Source organism: Engraulis encrasicolus, chromosome 4 (assembly GCF_034702125.1).
Source record: "Engraulis encrasicolus isolate BLACKSEA-1 chromosome 4, IST_EnEncr_1.0, whole genome shotgun sequence".
NCBI lineage: Eukaryota > Metazoa > Chordata > Actinopteri > Clupeiformes > Engraulidae > Engraulis > Engraulis encrasicolus.
The window spans coordinates 3332501-3345000 of record NC_085860.1 but is presented as its reverse complement, the minus strand read 5'-3'; the positions used below and the strand labels follow the sequence as shown (position 1 = coordinate 3345000).

The 12500-nt window shown below is 44.4% G+C and overlaps 2 protein-coding genes across 6 annotated transcripts in view; one reads left to right on the top strand and one right to left on the bottom strand.

Annotated features, from left to right (window-relative positions):
• Window positions 1–7128, top strand: part of ddx11 (DEAD/H (Asp-Glu-Ala-Asp/His) box helicase 11) — a 31251-nt gene extending 24123 nt beyond the window's left edge. For all 4 annotated transcript variants that reach the window (XM_063196509.1, XM_063196507.1, XM_063196506.1 and 1 more), the window contains exons 22-27: window positions 3347–3415; window positions 4047–4147; window positions 4277–4361; window positions 4646–4721; window positions 6446–6600; window positions 6862–7128. In XM_063196509.1, coding sequence (XP_063052579.1) covers window positions 3347–3415; window positions 4047–4147; window positions 4277–4361; window positions 4646–4721; window positions 6446–6600; window positions 6862–6906 — 531 coding nt within the window. In that variant the 3' untranslated portion in view covers window positions 6907–7128. The remainder of the gene's footprint in view (window positions 1–3346; window positions 3416–4046; window positions 4148–4276; window positions 4362–4645; window positions 4722–6445; window positions 6601–6861) is intronic.
• A 597-nt stretch (window positions 7129–7725) lies between these two features.
• Window positions 7726–12500, bottom strand: part of wash1 (WAS protein family homolog 1) — a 25636-nt gene continuing 20861 nt past the window's right edge. For both annotated transcript variants that reach the window (XM_063195947.1, XM_063195945.1), the window contains exons 10-12: window positions 11735–11896; window positions 9749–9823; window positions 7726–8285 (exon numbers count right to left, since the gene is read on the bottom strand). In XM_063195947.1, the coding sequence (XP_063052017.1) occupies window positions 8128–8285; window positions 9749–9823; window positions 11735–11896 (395 nt within the window). In that variant the 3' untranslated portion in view covers window positions 7726–8127. The remainder of the gene's footprint in view (window positions 8286–9748; window positions 9824–11734; window positions 11897–12500) is intronic.

The window sequence follows — 12500 nt, the reverse complement described above, 5'->3', positions numbered from 1 at the left end:
GGGGGCGGGGGGGGGGGAGGGGGGGGGGGGGTATTGAATCGAATCGTGAATCGTGAATCGAGTTTGGAAATGAAAAAATCTAGATTTTTTTTCAGGGTGAATCGCCCAGCCCTAGGCCTATACTGCAAAGCTGGCTCAGGAATAAACCAGGTTAAAGGATAGTTCCGGCGTAAAATGAAAGTTTCACCATCGATTTCCCATGCCACATAATGTATCTAATGATGAGCCATTCCGGGCAATGCCGCGCCGTTATGGAGTTAGCTTATTTTAAGCTTTTTGGCGAATAACGCAGCCAATGCATCACGGCGGGGCCAAATTGTAAATATTCTTTTCTGATGTTTCCCCGCTATAAACAACCTCAAAAACGCTACACACTTCATCACAAAGGTCTCGTCAATCAAATCGAGGCACATCGGACCATACAGTCTTTCACTAGCCAGAGTTTTCAGAGGTGTCTGACTGTTGCAACTCTCTACTCTCTCACTGTCTAAACCAGCCATATTACGGGAATGGCTAATAGCATCAGAAGTGGACAAAACTGACATAAAAACCCGGAGGGATCGCGACTACCGTGTGTGCAGGCAGCAGATTTGAAGAGTTGTATGGAGAGTACAGGTAGGCAGACTACTCTTACAAAATAATTGCAACACGGTATAATATAATGGATTCAACTTTGTAATAACACACCACTGGTGTTGTACTTACATCTGTAAGAGCACTTCTAGTACGACTTTATAAAATTCCTCCAGCCCTCCTCCGTTGCGTAATGGTCACTATCTGACCCCGCGCGCCCTCGTCAATTAGAGTCTACTTCACTGAAACTACTCTAGCATGCTTGACATCAACCACCTCGAATGCCTCAGGTCGCACAATTTCACAATTTCACTTGCCATCCCGCGCTAGTTTGTTTTGACAGTTTATTTATCTCCTGTAGTGGGCTACATTTACTGCACCTGTATGCCTTCCCAAAACAGAGTGCTTGCTGGCAAAGACGCGCGGTGTTGCAACCAGTTTCACAGATTCACAGACAGTCAAGATTCATGAGCCAGACACATTTACACATGTTTCTCTCTCTTCAAACATACCTCCATAGCCATGCGCCTTTTTGACACAGCATTCCTCTTTAGACGGTTTCGTTTAGGTGTTCCATCTCCCTTACTCTTACTCTTCTTGTAGTCATCATCCTCGAAATGCTCCCTCCACACACGGTAGTCGCGATCCCTCAGGGTTTTTATGTCAGTTTCGTCCACTTCTAATGCTATTAATCCCGTAATATGGCTGGTTTAGACAGTGGCAGTCGGTGAAAACGGTCGGGGTTCCAGCTTTTCATTTTACGGCCGCAGCCGGTGTAAGAACCGCGGACCATGTTTAGCCTACCTAGCCACCTGATTGAGTAGCCTGCATCCGGGTCAGAGAGTTGCAACAGTGAGACACCTCTGAAAACACTGGCCAGTGAAAGACTGTGTGGTCCGATGATCTTCTCTGTGCCTCGGTTTGATTGACGAGACCTTTGTGATGAAGTGTGTAGCGTTTTTGAGGTTGTTTATAGCGGGGAAACATCAGAAAATAATATTTACAAGTTGGCCCCGCCGTGATACATTGGCTGCGTTTTTCGCCAAAAAGGCTTAAAATAAGCTAACTCCATAACAGCGCGGCATTGCCCGGAATGGCTCATCATTAGATACATTATGTGGCATGGGAAATCGATGGTAAAACTTTCATTTTACGCCGGAACTATCCTATAAGTTAAGAGGTAAATCATCTAATAGCATCTAATGTGGGGTTTCTATTAGATGATTTACCTCTTAACTTAACCTGGTTTAGTCCTGAACCAGCTTTGTAGTATAGGCCCTCCTTTATACTTGTAGTATGTGACTTGTCATTTATGGTGTGTTTGTATGGCTTATTGTGCGAGTATGTGCTTGTGTTGTCTGCCGGTGTTTGTGCAGATATGGTGCTTGATGTCCTTGTGTACATGTCTCTGTGGTGTTGACGTCCCTGTCTCTGTCTTCTATGCTTTATGTTTGCTGTGACAACGAGTATCCCTTTGGGGACAATGAAGGCTATCTATCTACACAAAGTACCCCCCTCACACAGGCATTACATTTCTTACATTACACTTAGAGGATGCATTTTCTCTAAACGACTTAGTTCTTTTAGGCAAAAGGAATTGGTTCTCGTCCGTGGAGGGGGACCAATGTGGAGTTAGGTGCCTTGCTCAAGGACACTTCAGCCACTATTTTTAACCTCTCTTCCTCTCTCACACCAACATGTCATCATACATTGTGTATAGATGACACGCTGATTTGAACCCACTATCGTGTGTGTCCAATACGCCTTTACAAGTTAAAGCATGCTCCACAACGCCCTGTGACAGGTTAGGTTTAGGGATGATTTTGGTTTAGGCACAATTTAGCTTGAAATTTGCCTAATGCCGCGGTTCTTGGCAAAAGTAAAGCAGCAGAAACATTGCTTTACTGACAGGTTAGGTTTAGGGATGGTTTTGGTTAGGGCACAGCAAAGCATATTAGCGTTTAGTAACAGAAATGCCCTGTGGCAAAACAAAATCGCTGACACGGCGGGAAAACTGTGCAAACCTCGTCACGTGTCAAAAGTGCATGACAGCGCTTTACCGTTGCGTTGAGGATCACGCTTTAACTTCAGAAGGTGTCGCACCAACACGCTGAATACACTATAGTGCTATAGCGTGTGATACATACTCTAAAGCATGATGAAGGCCTGCTCACACACAAGCACATCTACACACATACTTACACTTTCTCTACTGTTGTTTCATGTGTACTGAAACGTCAGTATTAGTGGTGTGGATCGGCACTGCCCTCACGATCCGATTCGATTCTATTAGATCCAATCCGATTCGATTCAATTCTACAATGCATTGCAATGCATTACATTTCTACTGAACGCAAAGCAAATGTTCAGCCATGATGAGGAAATACAAGTAGTCAGATACTGAGCAACAATTTATTGGCTGTTTTCTGTATCAGTCTGTATCAGTCTTGCAATGTTTTGAAGTGTTTTTATTTAATTTAACATTCATTTGCTCCCGAAATATCCATGGAAGTAATTGAAACTTAAAAAAATTGCCGGATTGATTCTGGAACTTGCCGGATCTGGATCTGGATCGTCCATGCCCCGGATCGATTCGGATCGCCGAATCGATCATTGTTGACACCACTAGTCAGTATAGTAATTGCCAATTGCATGGACACACGCACACAATCACATATGTAGTGGTATTGATGGTAGGTCGGTATTCATTTGTTTGTGCTTTGTGTACAGTTTGTGTAGAGATGTAACCTGTTGTTCTCTCTCTCCATCTCAGATCTTCCAGGAGCCAAAGAAGGCCAGCCAGGTAGAGCAGGTGCTCTCGGAGTACTCCAGGTGCATCCAGGTAAGTCTCCCAGTCCCCAGTCAGGCCAGATCGGTCACCATTGGTCACAGTACCAACTATAGAAGTGTGTGTGTGTGTGTGTGTGTGTGTGTGCGTGTGTGCGCCTGCGTGTGTCTTTTTTTGTGCATCAGCTGATCGTTGTGTTTTAAAATGACCTGAGGAGCACATGAAAATTAGCCTAGTAAACCAGCGCCACCCGCTGGACGGCAAAATGTTTTGCCTGCGAGTGGTCTGGCCTCGCATCGTTTTAGTGGTCTGCCAGGCTTGCCAAGAATCTGGCAAACCAATCACAACGCAGAGATTTGTTTTGAATCAAAGCGGGCGGGGTTTTGAGGGAGTGACGACGAAACTCGCAACGTTGGGAAAGCACATCAACGAGAAAGATAGCGCTGATTGATTGGTCAGAGCACCGGCCTGTAGGCAGTGGCACGTTTTGAAAGACAATGGGTTGTTCTCATCAACAATCTTCGGATGTACTATTAATCGGGGCCAGACTAAATTACCCATTCAATCTCAAATTGAGGCTGGTTTATCAGGCTACATGAAAATAACAATGAAAAAAAAGATTGATCTAAATAAAATTCTGTGTGTGTGTGTATTAATTATATGCATTTGTGTGGTGTTTTGTCAGCGTTGTAAAACCACTGCATGTGGGCTGTCTGGGGCGCTGCTCTTCTCCGTGGTCGGAGGCAAGATGAGTGAAGGCATCAATTTCTCAGATGACCTGGGCAGGTGCGTGCGTGTAGATATGTTCCCCTCCCTCCCTCTGGAGTTATGTAAAACGTTTTCATTCAGCAAAATAATGTTAGAGCCTGGTCTTTGTAATGATTTGCATGTGTGTGCGTGCGTGTGTGCTGGTAGGTGCATTGTGATGGTGGGCATGCCGTACCCCAACATCAAGTCTCCAGAGCTGATCGAGAAGATGGCTTACCTGGACAAGAACATGGTACGTGGTTGTGGGCCTATGATTCATCAGCAGATTCTCTGTGCGTGCGTGCGTGTGTGTGTGTGTGCGTGTGTGTGCGTGCGAGATGCTTGTGCACATACATGTGTCATGTACAGCTTTGAACCAAGTGCATGGTAGTATTGCAGGAGAAATGCCTCATTTTAGGCACGGTGAACTACTACCAACATTTATATGTGTGACTGTGCAACCCACCCGTGCTGTTTAGCCATCTTTCCATGTCGTTTTAGGTCTTTCTCCTTAATGTGTCCCTCTCTCTTGAACAGCCACACATAGGTGGGCGGAGTCCTGGCAGGGCTCTGGTGGAGAACCTCTGCATGAAGGCTGTCAATCAATCCATAGGTGGGTAGTGGTCAGTTAACAGCAGCACACACTCACTCTTAGCCGAGCTGTGGCTAACGCAACTACGGCTGACCGGGATGATCTATATCTGGAGAACTAACACGCAAAAAAACGAGCCAAAAAATGGTTAAGATGGGGAAAAATCAGTGCCATGTGTGCAGGCTTTGCTTCTCCAGCGACCTGCGTATTTGATTACTTTAGATTATCACAGATCACATTACACCGCATTCCACATTATTATGCAAATGACATTTTTCGCCCCAAATAATCAATATAAATGACAGGCATCATAATTATCAAGTCATCAGCCATTAGAGTACAATTTAAAAAGTTCCAATGATAACATTATTTTTTAAAATAATAAAAAACTTAAAATGCTCTGTTCCACATTATTACGCAAAATAGTTTTGTAGTGTTGTAATCCAAATTTCTTTCTTTTTTTCCCATTTACATCAAAACAGTTGGAATTTGTTACCTTCTAAATTACATTTCAATTTTCAATACTTGGTGATAAGCTATTTGTCTTAGTAACTGGAATGCTGCTATTAACATTGAAGTCAATGGCAGGGCATTGCATGGGAGTTATGGAAGCCCAGATATCCTTGATGCTTTGCTCTCAGTTGTTTTTGTTTGTTTGGTCTGGTGACCCACACTTCACTCTTCAATATACCCGTAGATTTCCATGCCACGTGTAGGTGCTTTGGAGGTGATGACATTCTAACGCACCAGACATAAAACCCCATTGAAAATGAATGGGATGCTATGTCTGGTGAGTTAGAATGTCATCACCTCCAAAGCACCTACACGTGGCATGGAAATCTACGGGTATATTGAAGAGTGAAGTGTGGGTCACCAGACCAAACAAACAAAAACAGCTGAGAGCAAAGCATCAAGGATATCTGGGCTTCCATAATTCCCATGCAATGCCCTGCCATTGACTTCAATGTTAAACGCAGCATTGCAGTTACAGCTTATGACCAAGTTTTGAACATCGAAATGTAATTTAGAAGGTACCAAATGCCAACTGTTTTGATGTAAATGGGAAAAAAGAAAGACATTTGTATTACAACACTACAAAACTGTTTTGCGTAATAATTTGGAACAGAGCATTTTGGGCATTTGAAGTTTTTTATTATTTAAAAAAATACCGTTATCATTGGAAGGTTCATTCAAAAACTTTTGAATTGTACTCTAATGGCTGATTACTTGAAAATTATGAGGACTCTCATTTCTATTGACTATTTGGGAAAACGGCAAAAAATGTCATTTGCGTAATAATGTGAAATGCGTTGTATACCACACCCCAACAGCTAAATTACCAGCAGCAAATCAACAGCTATGTGTGATGAGACGTCTACTGTATTGTAATGGCAGCCATATTGCAGCTCTGGCCTAATGGTTAGGGAGGTGGTCTTAAGATAAGAGGGTTGCAGGTTCAAATCCCACCCTTACCTCTTTCACACCTCCATCCATGGCTAAAGTGCCCTTGAGCAAGGCATCTAACCCCACATTACTCCAGACACTGTAATCAATACTCTGTAAATAACTAACTGTAAATCGCTTTGGATAAAAGCGTCAACTAAATGTAATGTTATGTAATGCCATAAATCAGTGTTGTTAAGGGGTTTTTAAGAGAGAAGGTGGAGTGTGATCCATTGGTCTTATTTTGTGGTAGAGTGGATCTTGTTTCACTGTCAGTTGATGACTAACTTGTGTTGTAATAGGCAGGGCCATCCGTCACCGTGGTGACTATGCGTGCGTGGTGCTGTTGGACCGCCGCTTCTCCCGACCCGCCACCCTGCAGAAGATTCCGGAATGGATCCGGACCAGCACAAAGACACACACCACCTTCGGACCAGCCTTCGCCAGTATTAGAAAGGTGCGTGCTCTTGTCGAAGTAGCATCAATTAGTCACACATTGATATTGCGGACTGTAATTAGCTTTTCACATGTATGCTTCAGAATTTCTATTTGCTCATAAATGCTTTGAATATGTGAAGAACCATGTGTAATCTCAGTCAAGTGCGTGTGTGTGATACAATTGGCACGGCTAGTAAGAAGCTGTATTGTGTTTTGTTCTTGAATTCAAGGCCTAGCAGTTGAACAATGAATTACATCCGTTTGTCTGTTCATTTCACAGTTCTTCCTGGAGAAGAAGGAGAAAGAGAAAGCGCTGAACTGCTGAGGGGAGGAAAGTAATAAGATGTCTAACTATTTTGTGTCTGGCTTTGACTTTTTTTTTATCATTTTCATTCATTGTTAATATATTTGAAGTGCCTGTGTTTTGGTTTGTTGGGCGTGTTGAATTGTTCTCTTGCTGCTGTGAATGGGCTGTGAATGGCACTGAGAGATGTGCGGGTGCCTGTGCTCCAATCCCATCATAATAAAGCAGATCAATGAATTCGTATGGCTGCATTTCATGTTTCTAATCAGTTGGGCCCCAGCACTCTAATTATCTAGAGAACCATCTGCTTCCTCCCGAGCCGAGAAAAACACTTAGACTCAGACTGAGTGCTGGCCGTGTGTGTGTGTGTGCGTGTGTGTGTGTGTGTACATGCGCCAGACAAGGTATTTGAGAGACTGTGTATGAGAGATGGTGTGTAGACGAGTGTGTGTATGAGAGACATGTTGTGCATGTATTTGTGGAGAGTGTGTGTGTCAGACAAGGTGTTTGAGACTGTGTGAGAGATGATGTGTAGACGATTGTGTGTATCGAGAGACAGGTTGTGTGTGTGTGTGTATTTGTGGAGCAGAGTTGTGAAAGTGTGCGTGTGTGTGTACATGTGAGCCAGACAAGGTGTTTGAGAGTGTGTGTATGAGAAATGGTGTGTGATGAGTGTGTGTATGAGAGACATGTTGTGCATGTATTTGTGGAGCAGAGCGGTTGTGAAAGTGTGTGCTTGTTTGAGTCCGAGACAGAAATTCAGGATGAGGGTGTATGTGACCGGGTTGTTATTTACCCGTGATTGCCTTGCGCACACACAATACACCAAAATCAGCAGAATGAAATGACTAGGAATTTATTCATTAGACATTCTTGGCACTGCTCAGCGGATGAAATTATTAGTATTGTTATACACATTATGATTACAAAAAGCCTCACTAGCTCACTCATACATACTGTACTTCAGCAACACACACACGCAACACACACACATACACAACACACACCTTAGCAAACTCAGTCTCTCTCTCTCTCCCCATCTCACAGAAATACTTCAGCACGCACACACTTCAGCGCGCTCACGCACGCCCCCGTCTCTCTCACACCCACACCTGTCTTCCAGTCATACTTCAGTACACTTCAGTCCTTAGTGTCCCCCTAGGGGGCGTTTCATCACTCTCTCTCTCCCTCTCCATCGCTATCTTCAGTTCAGACAGCTTGGTGCTGTAGTTGCCATGGTAACTACGCCTCCCAGTCCTCATCCTCTTCGCCGCCCGCCTGCTGTGGAGCGGGAAGGGGCGGGATCACGTCCGACATCCTGGCGAATGCGCCGCCGGCTCCGGAGGGGGTGGAGTCAGCCGGATCTCCGCCTCCGCCTGCAGGGCCTTTACCTGAGATACCTGAGAGGAGGCAAGTGTCACATGGCAGCCGTTACCCCCAGAAACGGCAAGTGGAACTCACACACAACTAAGCCAGAGAGACTGGATAAGATAATAGGCTATTCCTTCCCTACGCCTCAATCCACACACTTGTGGTCAGTGCACTGGCGGTCAGTGCACAGTGCAAACAGTGCACTGAGGTCTTCAGTGCATAGTGTCGTGGAAAAAATTGAGCACTATGCACTGTGCCCTCGCTGGAAGTGACGGCTGAGCATGGAATTAACTTGCCAAAATATTGGTTGGCTACTGTTTACAATGCACAGCGTCCTTCACCCCAAAGAGCAACAATCACATACTTGGGTTGGCATGAAAGTTTTGTGTCACAAGTGCGTGGATTGAGACACAGGGTTAGAATCTCTGGCAATGCTGTACTAACTAGCGTCCATAATGCTCAGTCCTCCTACATCTCGCTCTCCATGGGATTAGTGCTACCACTGTGATTGAACTGTACATACTGTATTCCTAAGCAGGCTTGTCTCTAAGATAATATACTTCATAGTCCTATTATTACCTCCGCCAAGGAGGTTATGTTTTAGGTCGCGTTTGTTTGTCTGTTTGTTTGTCTGTGAGCAGGATGGCTCTAAGTAATGAAACAATTTTGGAAATGACAAAAGGAACAAGTGATTAAAATTACAATACGGATCCAGGAATTTTTAAAAATATTCTTCAACATTGCGGAATAGGGCAAATTTGGACATTCCAGTTTCTAACTTCACAAAAATAAGTCAGAAAGAAAAAATAGGGTGTAACAGTCAAATGTTCTATCAAACAGTGTCCTTGGCAGAGGTCTGCACTCTCTGAGTGCATTTCTAGTAGTTACTATTATTAATAATAGAAACTGTTCATATTACATAATATACCCGTATGTGTTTTAGGTAGCATCTGTTCTGTTGTACTGCTGGAACCAAGGACTTGCTGCACAGTCCAGACCGCGTTTTGAACTCCACATAAGTCCAGCATAGAAGACAGCTACCAAGTGAGCTAACAGCCAGCCAATTAGCACAGTTGTAGTAGCTGGCATCGTCTACACTTGCTAGATGTTCATTAAAGCAGATCGTCCATCTCATGCTGCTTCCACCCCCCCATCTGCAGTACTTTCAGTCTGCTAAGTATATCTACATCTACATTGGTTATGTACCGGTACATGCATCAAGGAAGCCGAGGTGAGGGGACGAAGGGGTCAGTTGTCCCGGCCCTCAGAATTGGGTCCTCATTACATTTCAGATGATTTTGTCCCATGGTCAATGCTGACCATAGACACAGACACAGACACAGACACAGACACAGACACAGACAGACAGACAGACAGACAGACAGACAGACAGACAGACAGACAGACAGACAGACAGACAGACAGACAGACAGACAGACACACACACACACACACACACACACACACACACACACACACACTTGAGTCTCACCTTTCCTGCGCATGGCCAGCTTATTGAACAGGTCTGACATGAAGTCTCCACCGCCCGCCGCTGCTGCTGCCGCCACTGAAATGGAACACAACACAAGTGTGTGAGAGACCAGAAAATACTGCTTTAGGTCGTTGTTTTATTACTATAGTTGTTATCTGGGCCTGGCCCCCAAGAGGGGGTTGAGCTGAGCCAGGTATTGCAATGACTCTGTGCACCCGCAATGTCTGGGGCTGCGAAATGCAACACCTCGGGCGCTGTATAAAGATTTATACAGTTGTGCTCAGAATAATAGCAGTGACTTTACAAAAGGGGGTAAATGTCAAGATTCTTCACATGAATTGTACCGTCATGTGCAAAAATGCATTGGGGACACTGCACGTTCACTCCACATTCTATTTCAAAGCAAGAAAATTGGGAACAATAATTCAATTTTATAATATTTCACAGAAAGCGAAGAAATGCATGTTCATAAAAATAGCAGTGTTGTCATTTGTCTTTGGAAACTCATAAATGTTCTGTATAAACTAACAAATCCTTGAAAATTCAACTTGGCTGAGCATCCTAAACTAATATTTTGCTGCATAACCATGGTTTCTAATAACAGTTTCACATCTGTGGTGCATGGAGTTGACCAACGTCCGGCAATGGTCAGCCCAGGTCAATTGTATTACATTCCACAATTCCTCTGCGTTACTGGGTTTTACCTTATTAACAGCATATCTTATGCCAGCCCACAAGTTTTCTAGGGAATTACAGTAAGGTGCGGGAATTGTGAATGTGCAGTGTTTCAAATACATTTTTGCTCATGAAAGTACAATCTACTTGACATTTACTCACCTTTTTAAAAAGCACTGCTATTACTTTGAACATAACGGTATATGGCTCTGAATATCACATGCAATCTAGTGTAGGTTGCCATCTCTGGGTGTTATTGGTTGGTTGTTCTTGTTGTTATAGTTGATGATGGGTTAACACAGAGGGTAATGGGTGAATACTACATGGTATGAAAAGGTTCCATTGCTGCACCCTTGATAGTTCTCAGACATCGAGTGCACGAGTGAGTATCCTTGACATTGGAACAGCACTCTGTGTGAGGGTTTGTTGACGTGGCACCTTGAAAGAGCTGCCATTGAGAACACTTAGGGAAACAGCTGTTTAGAGCAACAGAGGCCACAACAAATGTTTGAGTCAGAAGAGGAAACAAATAGTGAATAGACCGTCAACAGGTCCAAAAATCGAAAATGAGCGGGGAGGGAGCTTTGAAAAGATAGCTTGCTGTAGTTGTGCGCTTCCTTGACTTCCTTTGAAAAAGGGCCAACAGATGGTTCATGGGAACAGACAAGTGTGTGAGTCACAGAAATATGAATAGAAATATGTCTTTATATATATATATATATTTTATTATTATTATTATTATTTTTCCTCTGTGAGCTTGAATGAATGCTCTTCATCCCAGAGTGCCAGCAATCAATGTGTGAATCATGTCCACTGAAATGTGCAATGTTATTTATTTATTTTTATTTTTTTTAATATAGAGTATATATATTTTAATAGGCTTTCATGTCTTTATTTGATAGGATGGTGTGAGATGGCGCCAGGAAATGTTGACTATGGGGCACTACCACAGTGAGCCAAAACACTCAAAGCACCCCCAAGTGTCAGAATGTTTAATCTTCGCCACTCTCTTTCATCACAAACAGAAAGTATAACATAGCAAACTATTCCTTTCAAGGCATTCGACTTCTTCTGTATATGAAATGCACTATATTGGTAAAGTGTGTGTGTGCGTGTGTGTGCGTGTGCGTGCGTGCGTGCGTGCGTGCGTGCGTGCGTGCTCCCACCTTGCTCCTCGTGTGTGTGTGTGTGTGTACAGCATGTGTTCCCACCTTGCTCCTCGTGTTTGTGTGTGTGTGTGTGTGTACAGCATGTGTTCCCACCTTGCTCCTCGTGTTTGTGTGTGTGTGTGTGTACAGCATGTGTTCCCACCTTGCTCCTGCTCCTTCTGCTTCTTCTTCTCCAGTTTCCTGTCCTTGACGTTGCGGAGCTTGGCCTTGCCAATGCCGCCAGCGTTGCGGATGGACTCCAGCAGGCTGGCACGCCCGCCTGACGGCTGCACCACCTCCGAAGGGGCCCCCCGCACCCCGCCCGCTGGACACACACACACACCACATCATATCAAAGGTCATGCTGGCATTTACATACACAAATACACACTGACACACACACCCTTCTGTGCATGTGCTAGAGTCTACACACACACACACACACACACACACACACACACACACACACACACACACACACACACACACACACACACACACACACACACACACACACACACACACGCCCCAAATAGCATTTATGCACAGGAACACGTCTTCTCTTTCCCTGCTTCTCTACGGGTCACTGAACATTGATGATGTGCATGCGAGTGAGAGAGGGAGAAAGCGAGAGAGTGAAAGTAATAAGTGTGGGAGAGGCAGAGCAAGAGAGACTCACCAGGTGTGTGTGTGTGTGTGTGTGTGTGTGCGTGTGCGTGTGCGTGTGTGTGTGTGTGTGTGTGTGTGTGCGTGTGCGTGTGCGTGTGTCATGTGTGAGAGACAGACAGCACGAGAGAGGGAGGGAGAGGGGAACACTCACCACGTGTTTGTGGGGGTGTGTATGTGTGTAAGGAAGAGACACTCGTCAGATGCTTGTGTGTGCAAGAGACAGAGAGAGAAATAAAGAGAAAGAGAGACAAAGGGATGGA